The sequence below is a fragment of the Scyliorhinus torazame genome, chromosome 3 (assembly GCF_047496885.1).
Source record: "Scyliorhinus torazame isolate Kashiwa2021f chromosome 3, sScyTor2.1, whole genome shotgun sequence".
Lineage (NCBI taxonomy): Eukaryota > Metazoa > Chordata > Chondrichthyes > Carcharhiniformes > Scyliorhinidae > Scyliorhinus > Scyliorhinus torazame.
Genome location: NC_092709.1, coordinates 343068270 through 343091556, shown reverse-complemented (window position 1 = coordinate 343091556; position 23287 = coordinate 343068270). Strand labels below are relative to the sequence as shown.

General features: G+C 42.2%; 1 protein-coding gene across 5 annotated transcripts in view; it reads left to right on the top strand.

The window, feature by feature from the left end:
• Positions 1-21720, top strand: part of paip2b (poly(A) binding protein interacting protein 2B) — a 177232-nt gene extending 155512 nt beyond the window's left edge. For all 5 annotated transcript variants that reach the window (XM_072497734.1, XM_072497732.1, XM_072497735.1 and 2 more), the window contains 2 exons: positions 7501-7674; positions 15494-21720. In XM_072497734.1, the coding sequence (XP_072353835.1) occupies positions 7501-7674; positions 15494-15550 (231 nt within the window). In that variant the 3' untranslated portion in view covers positions 15551-21720. The remainder of the gene's footprint in view (positions 1-7500; positions 7675-15493) is intronic.
• Positions 21721-23287: the final 1567 nt, after the last annotated feature.

Genomic DNA, 23287 nt, shown 5'->3' with positions numbered 1-23287 from the left:
ATAGAGGGACGAGGCAGGGGTGTCCCCTGTCTCCGTTACTGTTTGCATTGGCGATTGAGCCCCTGGCCATAGCACTGAGGGGCTCCAGGAAGTGGAGGGGAGTGCTCAGGGGAGGAGAAGAATACCGGGTATCCTTGTATGCAGATGATTTATTGTTGTATGTTGTGGACCCAGTGGAGGGGATGCCTGAGATAATGCAGACACTCAGGGAGGTTGGGGAATTTTCGGGGTGCAAATTGAATATGGGTAAGAGTGAGTTGTTTGTGGTGCATCCGAGGGAGCAGAGCAGGGGAATAGATGACTTACCGCTGAGGAAGGTAGCAAGAGATTTCCGGTACTTAGGGATTCAGATAGCCAGGAGTTGGGGAACCTTACACCGGCTTAATTTAACAAGATTGGTGGAACAGATGGAGGAGGATTTCAAGACATGGGACATGGTGCCCCTGTCACTGGTGGGTAGGGTGCAGGCGGTCAAAATGGTAGTCCTCCCGAGATTCCTCTTTGTGTTTCAGTGCCTTCCGGTGATGGTTACGAAGGCTTTTTTCAAGAGAATTGAGAAAAGTGTCACGAGTTTTGTGTGGGCCGGGGAGACCCCGAGAGTGAGGAGGGGGTTCTTGCAGCGTAGCAGGGATAGGGGGGGGGCTGGCACTACCGAGCCTAAGTGAATACTACTGGGCCGCCAATATCTCAATGGTGTGTAAGTGGATGGGAGAAGGGGAGGGAGCGGCGTGGAAGAGATTGGAGATGGCGTCCTGCAGGGGAACCAGCCTACAAGCAATGGTGACGGCGCCATTGCCGTTCTCCCCGAAGAAATATACCACAAGTCCAGTGGTGGTGGCAACACTTAAAATTTGGGGGCAGTGGAGACGGCATAGGCGAAGGACGGGAGCCTCGGTGCAGTCCCCGATAAGAAATAACCATAAGTTTGTCCCGGGGAGAATGGATGGGGGATTTGGAGCATGGCAGAGAGCTGGGGTTGTGCAACTGAGAGATCTGTTTGTAGATGGGATGTTTGCGAGTCTGGGAGCGCTGACGGAAAAATATGGGTTGCCCCAAGGGAATGCATTTCGGTACATGCAACTGAGGGCTTTTGCGAGGCAACAGGTGAGGGAATTCCCGCAGCTCCCGACGCAGGAGGTTCAGGATAGAGTGATCTCAGGGACATGGGTGGCGGATGGTAGGGTGTCGGATATATACAGGGAAATGAGGGACAAGGGGGAGATCATGGTGGATGAGCTGAAGGGGAAATGGGAAGAAGAGCTGGGGGAAGAGATTGAGGAGGGGCTGTGGACTGATGCCCTACGTAGGGTAAACTCGTCGTCCTCGTGCGCCAGGCTAAGCCTGATACAATTCAAGGTTTTACACAGGGCACATATGACCGGAGCACGGCTCAGTAAATTTTTCGGGGTAGAGGATAGCTGTGGGAGATGCTCGAGGGTCGAGCCAGGCTGGGGGTTGGATGTATTCGGGGTTGCAGAAGAGCCGGGAGTGCAGGAGGTGAAAGAGGCTGATGTTTTGGCCTTTGCGTCCCTAGTAGCCCGGCGAAGGATATTGTTTATGTGGAAGGAAGCCAAACCCCCGGGCTTGGAGACCTGGATAAATGACATGGCAGGGTTTATAAAACTAGAACGGATAAAGTTCGCACTAAGGGGTTCGGCTCAAGGGTTCACCAGGCGGTGGCAACCGTTCATTGACTACCTCGCAGAACGATAAAGGAAATGGGAAGGTAGCAGCAGCAACCCAGGGGGGAAAGGGGGGGGGGGGGGGAGAGCCCGGGCGGGCCCTCAGGGGTGTTTTTGTATAGATATTTGTATTAGGCTATGTATATTGGATTGTTTGATTTTATTTTTGGAGAGTTATTATTTTTGATATGGCAGTTGCCATTTAGTTTATATATTATTTATTTATTAAAAACGGCCACTGTTATTTATACTGCTTTACTGTTGTAAAAAGGGAAACCTTTGTATTGATTTGTTTGGCCAAAAAAAATTTGATTAAAATATATTATTAAAAAAAACTGTGTACTATTTTGCAACTCGCTCCCTCTACTCAACTTTGAAATTTCAACTTTAAAATTTTCAATAAAAATAAGTTCATTTTCAATGTTTTATTTCTTGGCACAGTGCTAACAAAAAAGTGGAGGCCGAGTACAATGATTTACTGGGGATGTTGTTATTTTACAGTGGTAGTCAATCAGAATCTCTTACTGGGGATGGACATGGCTATTTAATGGACATATCCATTAAATATCCATGTATCAAAAAATGATAAAGACAAAGTAGAAGAATTAGATTGGATTGGATTTGTTTATAGTCACGTGTGCCGAGGTACAGTGAAAAGTATTTTTCTGCGAGCAGTTCACCAGATCATTCGGTAGGAAATGGGAAATAAGGGAATCGACAGGAAGGATCCTTGCATAAAGAAAACACTTATTTTCTGAGGAGTGCAGCTGCATGCTTTCTACTTTCTCGATCTATGGTCAATTTTATTTCCTCATGTATTTTTGAAAGAAATTTTGCCAAGAACTCTGACTGAGAACTGTTTGGATTTTCATCCTCCCTTGCCGTCCTCATCAAGGAGTGTCTGACCTCCAGTGTAACGGGTAATTCAATGTAGGGACAATGTATGGGCTGCACGGTAGCACAGTGGTTAGCACTGTTGCTTCCCAGATACAGGGTCCCAGGTACGATTCCCAGCTTGGGTCACGGTCTGTGCTGAGCCTGCACGTTCTCCCCGTGTCTGTGTGTGTTTACACCGGGTGCTCCGGTTTCCACCCACAGTCCAAAGATGTGCAGGTTAGGTGTATTGGCCATGTTAAATTGCTCTTAGTGTCCTAAAAGGTTAGATGGGGTTAATGGGTTACTGGGATAAGGTGGAGGTGCGGGCTTGAGTGTAGGGTGCTCTTTTCAAGGGCCGGTGCTGACTTGATGGGCCGAATGGCCTCCTTCTGCACTGTAAATTCTATGATGGCACTGGAGAAGGAGAGAAGTTTTCTGGGCTCCATTGTCGTTTAACCAGCTCACAGGGTTAATGCTGGTCAGCCATATGCTCTGCAATGCATCAGGGAGGGAAAATGGTTACTTGGACACTTTGTACTAGGAGGTGGTTATCATAATATACACATCAGTATATGATGGTGCAGAGACACACTGACTGACACACTGCAAGACCAATCAACACACACAACACAGCAGCCAATCACCAGTTAGGGCACAGTCACTATAAAGACAGAGGGCACTAGTTTTCCCGCTCATTCGGGATGCAGCCTCTGAGACAGACAGAGCCCGCAGTCAGTAGCACAAACATCCACCATGTGCTAGCAGTATAAGCTGGTCAGGTTAGGCATAGATCTTCAGTCAATCTAACATAGTGTCGACCCACAGTGCAAGTATATTTAACAGCTCTTAGTTAAATAAAATAGAGTTGTACTATTACAAGTGTTGGTAGCCTGTCTATGTTACTGCTAAGGTAAACGCAGTCTCCACAGATCCAGAGTGCCCAACACATCAGCGGTCACACCCCTTAGGATAGGGTCCTGATCTGATCAGTGGTCAGAGACAGGAGGGACTGTGAGTGAGTCAGTTAAGGGGACTCCGAGAGTGCAGGAGGTTCAGCAGGTAATGCTGAATTATTACCGAGCCACATGCAAATTGGCATCGGGCAAATAAGATTAGAGAAATTAATGCATGGCTCAAAAACTGTTGTGAGAAAAGTGAGTTCCAATTCTTGGGGTACTGGCAACAGTACTGAGAAAGGTGGGTGCTGTCCTATTGGGGCAGTCTACACCTGAGCTGTGCTCGGACCAGTGTTCTATGGAGCCACATATCTAGGGACGTAGAGTGGGAGTAAGGGATCAAATTTGGGAAAAAGTAGTAAAATGAAGAGTATGGACAAGGCAAGAGAGAGTAAGATACTAATACAGGCCATGACAGGAAGGCATAGAATACAAATCCAAGAGTAAATCAGTAGATAAAGCTAGAGATTACTAAAATAATTGATGTGGAGATGCCGCCGTTGGACTGGGGTGGGCACAGTAAAAAATCTTACAGTACAAAACCTGTTGGTCTTTAACCTGGTGTTGTAAGACTTCTCAAAATAATTGAAGGACAAAACTAAATCTGAATACGCATAGCATTTGAAATAAAACAGATGATCTGATAGAAATAAGAGAGTATTATCTGATGGCCATTATAGAGTCATGACTGCAGGATGACATAGATTGGGACCTGAATATTGAAGGGTATATGACATTTCAGAACGACAGGAAGCGAGGAAAAGATGGAGAGGTGGCTCTGTGAATGAATGATGGAATTCATACATCAGAGAGGGATGACCCAAGTTCAGGGAACCAGAATGTAGAAGCAGTTTGGGTAGAGATGGGGAGTTCATAGAATGTTTTCAGGGTAATTTCTTATAACAAAGATGTTGTGGAGCCAACCAGAGAGCATGTTATGCTAGACCTGGTATTGTGTAACGAGATTGGATTAGTGAAAATGCCCCTAGGTAGTAGCGATCGTAATATGATTGAATTTTACATTCAGCCTGAAAGAGAAAAGAGTGGTTGTAAAACAGAAGGGGCTGTTTAGCACAGGGCTAAATTGCTGGCTTTGAAAGCAGACCAAGGCAGGCCAGCAGCACGGTTCAATTCCCGTAACAGCCTCCCTGAACAGGTGCCGGAAATGTGGCAACTAGGGGCTTTTCACAGTCACTTCATTTGAAGCCTACTCGTGACAAGCGATTTTCATTTCATTTTCATTTTCAAATATGAGGGCATGAAAACAGAGCTAACTAAAATGAACTGGCAAGTGAAGTTAAGGGATAGGTCAGTAGAGAGGCAGTGACACGCATTTAATAATAATCTTTATTGTCAAAAGTAGGCTTACATTAACACTGCAATGAAGTTACTGTGAAAATTCCCTAGTCACCACACTCCGCGCCTGTTCGGGTACACAGAGGGAGAATTCAGAATGTCTAATTCATCTAACAGCATGTCTTTTAGGACTTGCAGGAGGAAACCGGAGCACCCGGCGGAAGCCCACACAGACACGGGGAGCACATGCAGACTCCGCATTGACAATGACCCAAGTCGGGAATCGAACACTGGTCCCTGCCGCTGTGAAGCAACAGTGCTAACTACTGTGGGACGTTACAGAATATACAGAATGGGTGCATTCCAACGAGAAAGAAAAATTCCAAGGGTGGCCCCACTGTCCGTGGTTAACTTTAAAAAAAAGTTAAAGGCAGTATCAAATTAAAGGAAAAGCATATAATTGTTCCAGGGTGGGGAGCAGATCAGAGGATTGGAAAGAATATTTAAAAAATAACAGAGCATAACTAAAAGATGTCTGGAGAGAGGGAGAGAAGGCTATGAATTTAAAAACCAATTGTATTAGCTTCCATAGATACGTAAAGAAAATTGTTAACAAAGTGAGTATTGGTCCTCTCTCAATTGAGTCTGGAAAATTAATGTAAAATGAGATGACAGGTGAATTGAACTGATATTTAGAATTGGTCTTCATAATCAAAGGTAAAGCAATATCCCAAAATCTGTAAATCAAGAAAGGGAGGAACTCCAGATAATTACAATAACCAGGAAAGTGATACTGATCAAATTGTTGGTACTGTGGGCTGTCAAGTCCCCAGGTTCTGATGTATTTCATCCTGGGGACTTATAGAACATACAGTGCAGAAGGAGGCCATTCGGCCCATCGATTCTGCACCGACCCACTTAAGCTCTCACTTCCACTCTATCCCCGTAACCCAATAACCCCTCCTTCCCCTCTGAACATTTTGCACACTAAGGGCAATTTAGCATGGCCAATCCACCTAACCTGCACGTCTTTGGACTGTGGGAGGAAACCGGAGCACCCGGAGGAAACCTACGCAGGCACGGGGAGAACGTGCAGACTCCGCACAGACAGTGACCTAGCGGGGAATCAAACCTGGAACCCTGGCGCTGTGAAGCCACAGTGCTAGTCACTTGTGCTACTGTGCTGCCCAGTATGGTGAGATGGTTGTTGTGCTGCTTTCCAAAATTCCTTAGATTCGGGGGAGATTTCATTAGATTGAAATATAGAAAATGTAACTCATTTATTCAAAGAGGGAGGGAGAAGAAAGCAGGAAACTACAGACCAGTTAGCATCACATCTGTCATAGGGAAAATGTTAAAAGCTGTTATTAAAGACGTCATAGCAGGACACTTAGATAAGTTCATCGTAATCAAGCTAGTCAACTTGGTTTTGTGAGGAATATCACGTTTAACTAATTTATTGGAGTTCTTTGAAGCAGCAACGTCTGCTGTGAATTAAGAGGAACTGATTAATATACTAAATTTAGATTTTCAGAAAGCAGTTGATAAGGTGCCAATGAAAGGTTTTTGTAGAAAATCAAAGCCCATGGTGTCGGGAGTAACATATTTGCATGGATAGCAGATTGGCTAGCTAACAGGATACAGTTGACACAAACGGGTCATTTTCTGGTTGGCAAGATGTAATGTGTGATACTTCACTGGGATCAGTGTTGTGGGGCCTCAACTTTCTCTAATTTGTACAAGCAATGTGGATGAAGGAACGAAAGGTATGGATGAAGGAACAAAAGGTATGGTTGCTAAATTTGCTGATGATACAAAGATAGGTAGGAAAGTAAGGAGGAAAGAGACACAAGCTACTGGAGGACAGGATAAGTCAGTGGACAAAGATCTGACTAATGGAATTTAATGTGGGAAAGAGGGAAATTGTTCATTTTGGCAAGAAGCAAAAAAGAAAAGTTATCTTAATGGTGAGAGATTGCACAGCTCTTAGATGCAAAGAAATCTGGGTGTCAAGGTGCATGAATCTTAAAAGGTTAGTATGCAGGTACAGCAAGAAATTAGGAAGCTAATAGAATGTTATTGTTTATTGCGAGGGGCATGGAATGCAAAAGTACGGTGGTTATGCATCAGTTATACAGGGCATTGGTGCGAACACATCTGGAATACTATATATACAGTATTGTATATTTAGGATGGATGAAGTAGTTCAGAGAAAGTTTGCAAGACAAATTCCTGGAATGGATTTGGATTTGTTGTCCCATATACTGAGGTACAATGAAAAGTATTGTTCTGTGTACAGTCCAGACAGATCATTCCATACATGAAAAACATAGGACATTAATAGATACACAATGTAAATACATAGACACAGACATTGGTTGAAGCATATAGAGTGTAATAAAGATGCGCGGAGAGATCAGTTCAGTCCATAAGAGGGTCATTGAGGAGTCTGGTAACAACAGCGGGGAAGAAGCTGTTTTTGAATATGCGAGTGCGTGTTCTCAGACTTTAGTATCTCCTGCCTGATGGAAGAGGTTGGAAGAGAGAATAAGCCAGGTGGGATGGGTTTTTGAACATTAGACGTATTGTTTATGCACATACAGATGCAAATGAATTTTCCTTTCGATAAATTTCATTATAAAGTAGGTTATCTGCCTGGCCATAGTTAAAGTTTTTGTGGTGATTTGCAGGTAGAAGAGGAATTATGGGAGGAGGAATTCTTGGAACGGTGTTTTCAGGAGATGCTGGATGAGGAGGACCAAGAATGGTTCATTCCAGAGCGGGATTTGCCAGGCATCAACCAGGTGCAACAACAAATGAATGGACTGTCCATAACTGACAGCAACAAGACAGAAGAACTTGTGGTAAGGAGCAAAGAATGGTGATTTAACACACTCGCACAAGGGGCCAGTGCACACCACATTAATGTAAAACTATTTGTTTTCTGATCAGTACACTGAATGACCTGGCACATTGCTTTCCTTTCTATATTGATATTAAATAGGTTTGTAGGTCTAGATTATCACAAAGTAATTTGGTGTTCTTAAGTCTTTATCCTTAACTCTTGTTAGATTATTCGGAGGATAAATATTTGCTTTGATTTTTTGCGATAACTGGGCAGCCATGAAATTGCACAAAGCAAGTCCACACCAAAAATAAAACTACAGTGCATGCATCAGATGTTTAGGTTTAGCATTTAAAATCCCATCAAGGCGCTGAGGACCTGGGTTTGATCCCGGCCCCAGGTCACTGTCCGTGGGAGTTTGCACGTTCTCCCCATGTCTGCATGGGCCTCACCCCCCACAACCCAAAGATGTGCAGGGTAGGTGGATTGGCCACGCCAAATTGCCCCTTAATTGGAAAAGAATTGGGTACTCTAAATTTTTTTTTTAAGCATTAAAAATCCCATACATTCTTGATTTTGGGGTTGTAAGACTTCTTACTGTACTCACCCCAGTCCAGCGCCGGCTTCTCCAAATCATGATTTTTGTTTGTTTGAGGTTTTGTTTTTGGACTGGGGAATAGGTATTAATCGTACTGTTCTAGACCTTTAAACCTGAATTCTAATCTCACTCCAAGTTTCCAGTTTCATCAGTGTACAAGACAAATTTTAAGTGCTTCCCTTGCCCAGTTCACTGTTTTATACCTGACTGCATTTTGTCTGCTCCATCTCGTTAACATGGTGTAATGCAATTCCGATGGCTGGATAAATGAAGAGAGAAATATAAATATTAAAAGTGGAAAGATGATGAATATATTAACAGTCATGTTTTTAAAATATGAAGTGTACAATTTTCTCAGCAGCAGAGTAGAATATCTGGAGCATTGTTACTGCAGTTCAATGAGTTGGTTATACTACAAAGTTTACAAAATGCAATAAGTTTTCAAATGCACTGTTATGAGGAGATGCCATGGGAAAGGTTGGATGCTTTCTTGCACAGTAAAGGGCTGTGGGGAGGACGGGGGGGAGGGGAGGAATTAGTGAACAGACTACAAAAAGTCACTGTTGCTTAGAAATGTGCCGATTGTTACACAGCCACCAGCATTCTACATCTTCCATTTAGCTGAAGAAAGGCACGTAGTGCAAAATGACAGCAACCAACCTGGGACATGGAGCTTAGCATGGAAAACTGAAATGCAACAATTTGAGCTGAACCATGTGGAGAATGATTAATATGAAGATTGTCCTGTTGATACCGAGGATCAGTTTTAGCTTTTGAGACCAGCCAACATGACTGTATAGTTTCTCGTGCTCCAATGTTTTCTATTACTATGTGTTTTCCATGTTCTTAAGTGATCTGTACATTGTTTTCTTCCGATTTTCCTTCTTGCATCACCCCCACCTCCCCGACATCTTATATTTAGATGATCTAAAATGTTTAAAATGATGACTGTCTGGGTTTTGAAATATAACAGTCTGACACCTCAGGCTTTCTGTTGTTGTGACCATGGCATGAGTCTGCCTCTGGAGGCACACCTCTTAAAATCAGTTCAATAAAAGCTTCTCGGAAACACACAAATGAAGACTGTTTTCCTTCTACTTGCAACATGGTGTCAGAGAGTGGTAAAAAAAATTGATTTTTGAAACTTTGAAAAGGAACAGAGAAGCCAATGAGAACCCAGGAACATAGGGTCAAAATCGGCAAACAGAAGCTGACAAGAACAAAGAAAAGCCAAGGCTGCAGGAGAAAAGAAAAGCTCACACAGACCTCAAGTGAAATTAATGGCAGAAGAAAACTGCACACTAGCTGCAGAGAAATAGAAATGCAGACGAAGGCTGCGAGTAAATACGGAGTGCATAAAAATTGGCTGCAATAAATTTTCCAATCAGTCGGTTGAAAAATGATGCATGGCAAAACTGGCAGTCTTTTCAGGTACAATGGCAAAACTATGAAAGCAACAGACAAATTTAAGAACTCTGAAGAGGAGCAACACTTTTAACACTGCTGGGGAGGGACTTCTGCAAAGTGTATGCCATCGTAAATCTAACAGATGAACAAAGAAAAAGACGACCGAGACTTTGAAAGCCTTGAATGCAGGTTTTGAACCCCAAGTGAATGTCATGTATGAGCGTTATGTATTCAACACTAGAGTTCAAAAGTGAGAACGAGACCATTGAATGGCACGCCACAGCAGTAACACAGCAAAATCATAAGAATTTGATCAGCTAAAGATGCTCTGATTAAAGATAGATTGGTCCTAGCAATGAGACCCCCACATCAAAGCAAGTCTACAGAAAAATGGGAAACTGATGCTAAAGAAAGCAATAGATGGGTGACAAAATTCAGAAGTTATGGAACAACAACCAGAGCATGCGTATGGCAGAGCAGACCAGGATATCTATTATGCTGTGGGACAGTTGAAGCAAAAAGAGCTCAACAATCACAGACAAAGGACAGGATACAAATACTGTAGAACACCGCATACACAGGAGAAAAGAATAGCCCAGCATGGGGAAAGCAGAATCATTTTGCACAGTGTTTGACCAGAAAAAAGCAAAACCAGCCGGGGCAGCTGGCTATTGGAGAGATTTCAGCAGATGAGTCTGGTGAAGAACTATACATGATACAACAGGTTGGTTCAGTCAAGCCCAGAGGGGACAAATGGTTTGTGACTGTTACCATGAGGACCGAGAGGGAACGTATCAAGCACATAAGAAATGTCAAATAGACACAGGTGCTTCATTGAACTTAATGACACTCACAGGTCTGTGTGAAGTGGCTCCATGTGGCAATACAAAAATGAGGTGTTCAAAAGTAATTTTGAAGCTATATGATGTAAAAAGATTTTACTGAGAGGACAAATTAGTCTAACAGCCCAATGAAATAACAAGAAGGAAAACGGCACGGTACCACAGTGGTCAGCACTGTTGCTTCACAGCGCCAGAGTCCCAGGTTCAATTCCCAGCTTGGGTCTGTGTGGAGTCTGCACGTTCACCATGTGTCTGCGTGGGTTTCCTCCCACAAGTCACGAAAGGTAACTGTTAGGTAATTTGGACATTCTGAATTCTCCCTCCGTGTACCTGAACAGGCGTCGGACTGTGGCGACGAGGGTTTTTTCACAGTAACTTCATTGCAGTGTTAATGTAAGCCTTCTTGTGACAATAAAGATTATTATCTAGTTCCAGAACATGGAAGGGACACAATGACAACTTAGCTCAGCTGGAGCAAGTCTAAAGCTTGGGCTGGTAACCCTGAATGTGCCATCAGAGAAGGGGCAGATAAAGACTCCAGAGTGAGAGAAACAAAGACCCCAGAGAGCAGGAGACCGAAAACCTCAGAGAGAGATAGACATAGAAAATAGGAGCAGGAATAGACTATTCGGCCATTGGAGCCTGCTGTGCCATTCACTATGATCATGGCTGAGCTCTATCTCAACGCCATGCTCCAATGCTCTCCCCATTGCCCTTGATGTCCAAGTCCTGAAACCTGTTTATTTCCTTAAATGTACTCAGTGACACAATCTTCTGTGGTAAAGAACTCCACAGGTTCACCATCCTCTGAGTGGAGAAGGTTCTCTACATCTCAGTCCTAAATGGCTTACCTATATCCAGAGACTGAAACAACATTCAAGTAAATCACAAGATAGTTGCTGACCACATCAGTGCAGTGAAATGCACGAGTCAAAGGTAAATGGCCTGTAGGCAAATGTTCACATCAGAGCTGAACTGGAAGAGTAGAAGGGCAAGAATCCAGCTGAGTCTAACCCTTTGAAAACACTCATTAAACTGATGTCTTTAATGAACCAAGGTGTGTGAGATACGACCAACAAATTTCAAGGACAGCGCACAGATTCCAGGAGGAAAGCATTACCCTCAATTCCACTTGGCAACTCAAAAGCGGGAGTTGAAAAACCTCTACCAGATGTACAGGTGCAACCTCAGCCTGTGTTCAACGAGTGAGCTGCATCTTCATACCAAATGGGCAGTCGTGGAGAAAGGATCTCACCAGCTGTACTGAGTACAGAACTATCATCAGTCCTAGAGGTCCACAAGTCTTCCAACAATCAAAATGGAAGAACAGTCACAAAGGCAACAAGGGCCATGAGGGCACCACTCTCCGAACAAAGAACATCACCCAGTAGACCAGTTAATGCCAATGCACGTGTTTAATGCGTGCAATTCATGTGCAGGGACTGACTATTAGACCAAACAGTTGTCAATGCATAAGAACAGTGGATAACTTGGGCAACACTCAGCAGTCAAACAGGATTGTGCATGCAAATGTGTCTTTTATTCACAGGGAAAAAGGGGGGGGGGGGTTTGTCATTTTTTAATATGAAAAGGAGGATGTTTGGGTTTTGAAATGTAACCAGTCTGAAACCTCAGGCTTTCTGTAGTCATGTGACCATGCCATGAGCCTGCCTCTGGGGACAGACATCTTAAAGATCAGTTTAATAAAAACCTTTCACAGAAAGACACAAATGAGATACAAAGAAGTTGTTTCCTTGGTGAAGAAAATCTAGAACAAAGGACACAACTTTAAAATTACAGTTAGGCCTTCGTGAAATCAGTATCATGAAAATCTGAACTTGCTTCCCTAAAAGAGTGGTAGTTGGAATATTAATATGTTCAGGAGTGGTATCGATATATTTTTGTCAGGCAAATGTATTAATGAACAAGCAGCACAGGTGTTTAAATGGAGTTATGGCACAGTGGTTAGTGTAGCGGCATGGTGGTACTAGCATGGTGGTGCTAACACACATGGTGTTAGCACTGCAGTCTACTGCGCTGAGGAGCCGGATGTAATCCCGTGTCCAGGTCACTGTCTGTGTGGAGTTTGCACATTCTCCCAGTGTCTGCGTGGGTTTCACCCCCACAACCCAAAGATGTGCAGGTTAGGTGGATTGACCACACTAAATTGCCCTTTAATTGGAAAAATTAATTGGGCACTCTAAAAAAAATTTTTTTTAAAGGCACAGTGGTTAGTACTGCAGCATCACATACATAGATACATACATAGGAGCAGGAGGAGGCCTTTTGGCCCTTCAAGCCTGCTCCACCATTCATCACGATCATGGCTGATCCTCCAACTCAATAGCCTAATCCTGCTTTCTCCCCATAGCCTTTGATCCCGTTCTCCCCAAGTGATACATCTAGCCGCTTCTTGAATATATTTAGCATCAATTACTTCCTGTGGTAATGAATTCCACAGGCTCACCACTCTTTGGTGAAGAAATGTCTCCTCTTCTCTGTCCGAAATGGTTTACCCTGAATCCTCAGACTGTGACCCCTGGTTTAAGACACACCCTTCATTGGGAACATCTTCCCTGCATCTACCCTGTCTAGTCCTGTTAGAATTGTATAAGTCTCTATGAGATCCCCCCTCATTCTTCTGAACTCCAGGGAGAACAATCCTAACCTAATCAATCTCTCTTCGTATGGCAGTCCCGCCATCCCTGACAAACCAGCCTGGCAAACCTTTGCTGCACCCCCTCGAGAGCAAGAACATCCTTCCTCAGGAAAGGAGACCAAAACTGCACACACTATTCAAGGTGTGGCCTCACCAAGGCCCTGTACAATTGCAGCAACACATCCCTGCTTCTGTACTCAACCTCTCGCAATGAAGGCCAACATACCATTAGCCTTCTTTACCGCCTGCTGCACCTGCATGCTTGCCTTCAATGACTGGTGCACGAGAATACCCAGGTCTCGCTGCACACTCCCCTCTCCCTTCTGAAAGTCCAAATATGCCACATCGACTGGCTCCCCCTTGTCAACTGTACTGGTTACATCTTCAAAGAATTCCAACAGATTTGTCAAGCATGATTTCCCCTTCATAAATCCATGTTGACTCTGACTGATCCTGCCACTGTTTTCTAAATGTTCCGCTATAAATCCTTGATAATGGATTCAAGAATTTTTTCCACTACCGATGTTAGGCTTACTGGTCTAAAATTCTTTGCTTTCTCTCTACCTCGTTTTTTGAATATTGGAGTAACATGAGCTACCCTCAGCGCCAGGGACCTAGGTTAAATTCTGACCTCGGGTGATTGTCTATGTGGAGTTTGCACTTTCTCCCCGTGTCTGCGTGGGTTTCCTCCAGGTGTTCCGGTTTCCTCCCACAGTCCAAAGATGTGCATGTTAGGTGGATTGTCCATGTTAAATTGCCCCTTTGTGTCCAAAACGTTAGATGAAGTTACACGGATAGGGTCAGAGTTTGGGCCTAGGTGGGGTACTCTTTCCAAGAGTTGGTGCAGACTTGATGGGCCAAATGGCCTCCTTCTGCACTGTAGAGAATCTTATGATTCTATATCCGACATGATCTGTTTGGATGTCAGTGGAACAGGCTCAAGGGGCTGAATGGAAGCTCCTGTTCTTGTGTCTCCATCGATGCCACTTTGTCATGTTGCATGAGAAGCTGTTCTATTTCCCATATCCCGCTTCCCTAAGTCTCAACAAGCTATTCAACCTTCAGGTGTCACAGCAATGTGAGGATGTAATTAGTAGAATAGATGATGGTGAACCAGTGGATGTAGTGTATTTGAATTTTCAGAAAGCTTTTGATGAAGTCCCATGTAAGAGGTTAGTGCTCAAAATCAAAGCACATGGGATTGGGGTAATATACTGGCATGGGCAGAGAATTGGTTAGCAGACACGAAACAGTAGGAATAAATGGGTCATTTTCAAAGTGGCAGGCAGTGACTAGTGGGGTCCCGCAGGGATCATGGCTTGGGCCCCAGCTATTCACAATATACATGAGTTACTTGGATGTTGGAACCAAAAGTAATATTTCCAAGTTTGCTGATGACGGGGAACTTGGTGAGAAGGTGAGTGATGGGGAGGATGCTAAGAGGTTTGTCATGAGAATGTCGTTTTAAGAAATGGTTAGCTGCTCATGTTACTGCAGTGATGTCAGAGTGTGGGTGGAGTTGAGCTCTGTTTCTGCTTTTTAGTTTCACTTTGAGAAGAAGCTTGGGTGTGTCTGGGTTTTCCAGTGAGCTGCAGCTGAAGTTAAACAAAGAGCTGTCCTGTTGACCTCTGCCATCCAAAGACTACCTCTGGATCATTTGGTGAAATTCAGAATTATAAATGTTCTCAATAGTGAATGTGAACCTAATGTGTTCCTGTTTAAAGGTTTGTTAAGTCTTTTGGATGTTAAAAGGACAGCTAAAAGGATTACTTAGTGTTGTATTCTTTGGGGGTTATCTTTGAATTAATGGTTGCTAAGATATTCACTGTTTGTTTTAAAAAGGTTAACTTGAGTTCATAGAATAAACATTGTTTTGTTTAAAAAAAGTACTGGTCCATTTCTGCTGTACCACACCTGTAGAGTGGGCCGTGTGCTCCCCATACCACAATCTATTAAAAGTTGTGGGTCAGGTGAACTCCATGATACACTTTGGGATTTTCTAAACCCTGACCCATAATAGGTTTCATGGTGATTTAGACAAGTTGAGTGAGTGGGCAAATGAATGGCAGACACCGTATAATATGGGTAAATGTGAAGTTATCCATTTCGGATGAAGAACCAGAACAGCAGAGTGCTACTTAATGGTGATAGATTGGGAAATGTTGACATACAAAGGGAGCTGTGTCCCCAGTACACCAGTCACTGAAAGCAAGCAAGCAGGTACAGCATGCAGTTAAGAAAGCAAATGGTAATTTTGGGGGGGGAAAAATCATCTGTTGTAATTGTATTACTCGCACATGCTTTATTTTTCCTTTTTTTTCTTCCTCTCTAGAGTAAAAGTACTCTGAATCCCGACGCCAAGGAATTTGTTCCTGGAGTGAAGTATTGAAATTTGGAGATTCTTGCAGGCTGCCCTCTGCTGGAGGGCAAGAAAAAAAATACAATTTCTGAACACTGTGAAGCAAGTCACTTTTTAGGAGGGCCTATTTGTTATAGATGCTATTGAACTACCCACCCTCTACCCCTTCCCAACTGAAGACCTGTTTTAGATTTGCTGTTTTTTTTGGCTTGGTTCGGCTTTATTGCAAAAACAGCTTGGCCCTTTCACACTTTCTGGTTCATGGAAGGCCAAGTTGGCATGCTGTTGCTGGTGTACGGTATTCCGTCTACCACGTATCACAGTGGGTCTGTTAAAACGACTGGTTTCATGGCTTGGTGAGCGGCGAAAGAGGTGAATTGAACGTAATACCAGAAGTTGCTCAGTTTAGGATACTCCGTATTTCCTGAAAGATGAATTTAAAATGACAGTATCCTTTTTTTAAAATTGAAAATTGGCTTTCGCGGAATAACAAAAGCACTTTGCCAAAATAATTTGATTCTAAAAGAATTGAAAAATTACCAACTGCTGGAAACACACACACACCCCATTTGGTTATTTTACTGCCTGATCATAAACTTCCCTCTCTTCCCTGATCCGAGAGCTTTACAAAGGACGGGGATGTAGAACAGCTATACAGAATACAGTATTACCACTGCCATTACATGTAGTCAATTTTATGGTCTATACAAATTTCCTTCTAAAATAACATTGAAACTAGCAGTAAAGGGAACTTGCTGTAGAAGCTAAATATGTTACAATGCATATTGTAAGATTTTATAAATTCACGTATGTATCTTTTTGGGGTTTTTTGAAATACAGCCCAAAAGGACTAAAAGAAAAACGAAGGGATGCAGTTTGTTAGAATGAGTTTGTAGGGAGAAATCCTTTACTGACTGAAAATTGGGTTACGCTTTTCGTGGCAGGGGAGGGTGGGCCATACAGGAAATTGCCCAAGCTACAGAGTCCACAAGTGCTCGGCAAAGAGCTTTTCATGCAGCACATACCTGACATGGGAATCTAGCTCTCAAGTTTTCACAAAAACATCATTGCTTGTGTCTGCCTCAATGGTGAAAATGACATTGCTATTGCAGCCTCTCTCGCACTTTCTGTTTCCCTGGGAAAATGACGCTCCTTTCAAGGCTCCTTTCTTTTCTGATCTCGAGGACAAGTGAGTGCAAAAACAAACAGTACTGGAAAGTAGATTTTTATTTTAAGAAAACAATAAAGTACATGGCTACTCTTCTAAAGCTTTGGTCAGTGGAAAGTTAGGAAGTTCAATGGTTGAATGCGGTTTTTAAAAAGATCATGAATAAATTCTTTGGGTGATGGGGATGTGTTGGTTCAGGACCTGATGGTATAAAAGTGGTTTGGCAGATGCCCTTATTTAAGTAGGGTTAACAATTTTGTTTTGCACATTGTATTTCAGTGGGAGGGAATTGAATTGGGTCTTAAGTTCCAAAACAACCTTATTCTTTAGATCTTTCGAAAAAAATCTCATTATTCATCACGAGGCACAGAAATAAGTCCGGGGAGGGAATTAATTTCAAATTTGAGAGAAAAAATGAAAGTCTGATGCCTAATTTCCTGTTTTTAGTTAATCCAATCCAAAATCTGTCGTGGGGAAGGGATGGAGGAGTAACCTTGGTCTTCACTGCAATGCTTGGTCATTGATTTCTGGATTATGGTGCTGGGAAAATGCTTTCTCGTGGGTGCAAGTGGGTACTGAAGTATAGAAATTCTCTTTTATTTTGACTGTTTTGGGCTTGTCCGACTTCCACTTCTCCTAATCACCTGTCCTTAAAACCATGCAGGTCCTGAACGGGTGGGGGTTTTCAACCCCATTGTACTCTTTTCAGATATTGAAGTTGTTGTATTTCTTCCTGAGCCTTGTGTCAGTTTATATTAACAAAAATGTGTTTTATTGCTAATAATTTAAGCCTACTTTACCCCATTGGAAATGTATCAAAATATTTTTATTGCACCTATTTCCTGTTTCACGTGACTGATCCCACAAACTTTGTCTATTAGTTCTCTGTTGTGGCTGCAAATCTCTAGATTGAGATTATTACTGAGATACTCTGGCAATTTCCATAATTGATTTCATACTAACAGTTCTTTATTCTCCTCCTCCCTCCCACCCACTTCTGTGGTTCTGAATTTACAAAGATAGTGGAAATTCCATTATAGTTCTAATAAATGAGGAACATTTTTTTACACACTGTTATGCAGTACATCTGGCTGTGCCCTAAAAGCATCTGTTTATGGCTCCTTCACTGCCCTAGTACACTTCATACTGTCATTAAAGAATCTTAAATTTAATCTGCATAATGTAAGCTGCCAAGTAATACTTTATTAGAAACCAACTCTCCTTTGTATATTTTATAGATGGATAATATTGTATCATTCTGACAATCTGTTCTTGACCCTTTTACGTTGAAAGGATTTAACGGTATTAGAGTCTGTTTCAAGTTGACATCCCCCCCCCATGTCCTATCACGCATGGAATATTTTCTTTGCTTCGGTGGATTGGTGTTTTGAAGACAGGCATATTCCCCTTTCACCATCCTCTGTCAGCAGTAAATGCCCCATGTCCGTTCTAATGTGGGCCAGATGGGCCCCTCTGTATTTTTAGTTGTAGCATGGCTTCGTTAGGACTTGCACCTGATTTATACCAGTCTGACATTCCCCTTCTCTAAACTTATTGTGGTGTTTGAGTATCGTGCCAGTTGCTACTGAATTGTGGTCACCTTGGTGCTCCATAAGTGCCATCAAAAACATTCATTTATTTTGTCTGGATCAGGAACTTCAATCCCATCAATCTAGCGGATTGGAAACTATGTTCTGGGGGGTGAAGAATAAGTTTTGGTCTCTTACTGACAGTGATTAGAGGCACTTTCCCCATGTGCGAGATCATACTGGCCTTGGTGTGTGTCAAATAAGCTGACCACAGCAGAGGAAGTAGCAATGGATGTTTTACTAGGATCTGCACTCCTGGACTAAAGAAAAGAAAATCATATGGAGTCCATCTTCTATCCATATCCAGTCATGATGGGAAAGTACATATATTTAAATGGTTAACTGAAACATGATCAGATTCACATGTGATCTCCAGAGTCTGTTTCTGAGTTTTGTTTCTGAGGGATGGTCACTTTTCAGGCACTTTGGGATTGCCAGCACTAACAGACTATATTTCAACCAAAGCTGGTGCCTTCAGGAGGAAAGGTAATTAACATTTGAATAGGGTAATGGGGGTGTTTAGAATGGGAAAGTTCTGATCTGACGGCTTAGTTGGAAAATTCTTAATTTTCAATCTATTTAAGACTAATCTCAGTTTAACTTTTCACTTTGTCTATCGAAAAGGAGAAAAAAAGGAATGTTACTGATGTTTCTCCTGTTCTGGATTATTCCATCATATTGTCGCAATTGTGAACATTCAGGGAAAATATTCTTCACAATGCATTATCTGAATTTACTATTGAATAAGGTGGAAGAAGAATTTTTGTTTTAATCGTACTGCAGGAAGACAGGATGCTACATTCTAGGTTTCTGTGTTGCATTTAAAATAATGTGTGGCAACTATCCTGCCTCCTCTACCCACCTCCCCCATCTTGAATCATTAACGAGGAGGTTATAAATTGTGACCCATTGAGAATTTTTCCAAATTTAAGTTTCTCCGATGCAGTAATAACTGGGAATTAGAACATCAAGATGAATGAAACACAACCATCTTGGAACATGAGTATCTTTTCTGAATAAAAGAAGGGTATAATTTAACCCTATGTTAACTCTGAGGTGATCTCCTTCTGCACTGTAGGGAGTCTAGGGGATTCTGTGGATCTCTGGCCATCAAAGATGCTATATTTAAAAAAAAAAAACGAATTCCAGTAGTGATCCAAAACATTGATGTAACCACAGAATTTAACTTTAGCTTGGTTTATTTGCATGCATTTGGGTTCTTGTAGCTATCAGGTTGTTATTTCTCAAATTGGCAGATATTTCTCCCCATCTCCCCCTCTGCCAACTTCATTCACTTCACCCCTTCACAGCTGCATACGTATCTGTGGGGTAACCAGGATCAGCCTCAGAAAATCCAGTTTGTACCTCACATTCCTACACTGCCACCACCACCCAGTTTCACACCATGCTGTTTCAAGATGTAACCAGACCTTCTGAGTATTGTGGGATACTCCTGTATGCTTGCATTCGTCAGCTTTTGTATACTTTATATTTGTGGCCATGTTTTGAAACTAGAAGCAAGTGAACTCTCCTATGCGAGGATACCCTGTCCCATTATGCACTTAGCCTAATTTTCTCTCAGATTTCAGCGGGAAAGAGGGAGTTATTTTTGGTCTTTCAATTCTTTTTAAAATTGCAACTAGGATGCATATAACACCTTGGGCTTTCATCAGTCTACATCAGTTTTATGGTAAACTGCATTGTGGATAATAGTGCCTGGTCCTTACTATGGTTCATGCACATCATTGCTGACTATTTTGTTTACTGCTTGCATGTACAAGAGCTGGTGCTTTAGAACAGGTCTGCATGCAAGGAAGAGCTGATATTTTAAAGGGGCAAGGATCTGCATACCAGCTTTGCTTTTTAAATTATGCAGGAAAAAAGACTTGAGGACTTAAATCAGCTGTTCTATGTGCTGCCATTATCCTGGTTTCTCCATGCATTCAAAATTTGAGCATTAAATCAGTGTTTTCCATCAAGATTTGCCTCTGTGGGAAAGAAAAAAACATGGCAAACTAAAATACTGGACTGCTGAACTTGCCAGGGTAATGTTGAAGTTCTGGGCTCTTGAAGCTGCCAGCTGCACATTTCTAAGCTTGCTCTGTAATTGGAATAGTTGGCACTGGTGCTAGAATTCTGATTCCTTTTCCATTTGTGTTAGCTTGCTTCTTAAATTTTAGTTTGAATTTGCATTTCACTTGGTACGATATGCATTGAGACGTTGAGCTTTTTTTTGTTCATTGCTGGAGGACCACATTTCGAAAACCTTCACCTTTGCACCTGGAGAATAATTGCAACATTTCTGACATAACAGTAGTGAGTGCATTTCAAAATGTTTTATTGACACTGAGACATCTGGAAGTCGTGAAAAGCACCATAAAATGCAATTCTTTCGGGATCTGTCTTTCTCCTTATCTTTCTTTTCTCTCTTCAAAATTATTGCAAACCAATCATGACCGAAAAGGGGGAGGGGGGATCAAAAGAGATCCTGTTAAACAATATATGTTTGTAAAACCAAAATATTTAAGTTTTAACATTGAAAACCTCATTAAGCATAGGAACATATTGTGTGATTTATTTTGTTAATTCTTTTGGAAAGATCTAGCACCATGATTATGCATTGGAGGGCAGGGTAATGTGCTATTATTTAACTTTTTTGTTCCCCTACATCTGTTTCGCTTGTCCTATTCAAATGCAGTCCCAATGACAGACCAGCTTGACTGACCTGGCTGGTGAAGATTTAACTAAGATGGCATTTTGTAGACTGAAGTCCAGCAATCCCATTAGTTGAGGTGCATTGACATGAAATACATTGCAGCCTATCTCTACTTACGCCACTCTGACACTGATTCCTAAAAGGTCAACTGAGAGACCATCAACGGAATTCTCCACCGGCGGGATCCTCCGGTCTGCCGGCAACGCACCCATGTCCACGGGTTTCCAGACGGCGTGGGGTGGCCACAATGGGAAAATCCCCATTGGCTGGCTGCAGGAACAGAGAATCCCGCTGCCGGCGGGGGCGCATTGTGCAGGAAAACACGGCTGGCGGACCAGAGAATCCTGCCCATCTCAGTTCCCTCTGGAAATTATCCAACATCTTTTCAAGCATGAATTTCCCTTTTGCCCTGCCTCTAACTCCTCAAAAAGCCCTGTTCATGATCTTAAATTGTTGCGTATCAATGCTCTTGGTCCCATAAAAATTCAATTACACAATATCATTATTGCCATTTTGCTACCTGGTAGTTAATGGATTGGATCAGTCCTGGGGTAAAATCTGTTTAAACCACAGTTGCCAGCATATTTCTGTATTAATACCATTTCTGTATTAAAAATTGAGTTTCAGCATTTGTCGAGACAAGGGCATTATCCGATTGTGGATGTATCGCCTTGGTTTATTGTTAATTATCTGACACAAGTGTGGAATAAAATTTGTAATTTACATATTTTGCTTAGTCTGTTTTCCTTGAACTGCACATAGACAGAATTTTGCAGATAAAACATTGTAACAATTGCAGATGTTTTTGATCGAATTTGCAGCTCAGAGAATTCTGCCCAAAATGTCCATGCTGGTGTTTTGGTCTCCCCCACAAGTGGAAACATAATTGATACCATATCAAACTTGATGACATTTATCAAATAAAAGCATTACAAATCTGAGCAACAGAAAATAGCATTTGAGGTTTTTTGCCAGGATGAAATCCTGTTCATACAACACGAGAAAAACAAATATTCAGTATGTGTCGTCCGTGGTGCTTATTTATGTGTTTGCAGGTGCTTGGTATACTTGTCCAACAGGTAAGTGATTGTGTTTTGTGCTCCCTGCCTATTTATCTCTCAGATTGAAATGCTTTGTAATTTTGTGTTTTGGTGAAAAATCGTTGATCTGAAACTTCTTTCTCCATCTATGTTGCCTAACCTGCGTTTCCAGAATTCTCTGTTATTGTTTTCCTTCCCCATTCTGCAACAAGGCCATGATATTCTCCTTGGTTCAAGGGTTTGGTGAGAAGGGCTCAGATTTGGGCTTGAGGACCCAATGGGGAGTGCTCCAGGATAACATGATACAGTATAAAGTCAGATAATAGAATAACCAAAAGAAAAAGTGAAGCTGCAATCATTCTGCACCAACACAAGCTGGAAGTCGGGCACTCAGTCTAAATTAAATGGAGGTATTTTCATACTTGTATTTTTATGGCCAAGCTGAATGGTAATGGTGCTGAATCTGGTAGATTTGGATTCTTGCTCACTGAATGCAAGTTGAGACTGAAGAAGACACATTTTGTATTGGGCCATTATTGCTAATAGTAAATGCCATCTTTCTGGGCTGGATTCAAATCCAGTTCCTGATTTGATGGGGCATTGTCCAAGCCAGGACACTACACCAGAGTCTCTAAAATGTCATCCTGGGAGAGGATGTATTGAGGGATGTATGTTACTACTGTTGGGGAGAATAACTTTTGTACCGAGTCTATCTAATAAGAATTTAATTCACTTTCTGAACCATACCAACACTTGTGCATTTATCCTTTTTGTAGAGTAACCAAGACACTGAGTGCCTGCCAACTTTATGCTCTGATGATGGAGTATTTTGTGATGGCAAGGAACTAGATTAAGCATCTTAAATATGTTGTATTTGAATTGGTAAAGGCAAATGTTCAACTTAAAATTCAGGACCCCAATCTATTCAAACTGAGGCAAAAGTTGAATGTTTCAGCGGATGTATCTTACGGTACTGTTATAAATTGCACAAATGGAATGGAAGGAGCACCATTTGTGAGGTGGTGGCATTGTCACTGGGCTAGAATTCCAGGGTTTCAGGGCCTGGATTCGAATCTCACCAGTCAGATGGTGAAATTTGAATTGAAAAATCTGGAATTATAAGTAATGATGAACATGAAACTATTTTCATAAAATCCATTTGGTTCACTAATACTGTTTCGGAAAATAAATCTGCTGTACTTGCCTGGTCTGACCTATACATGATCCCTGACCTAAAGCAATGTCGTTGACTCA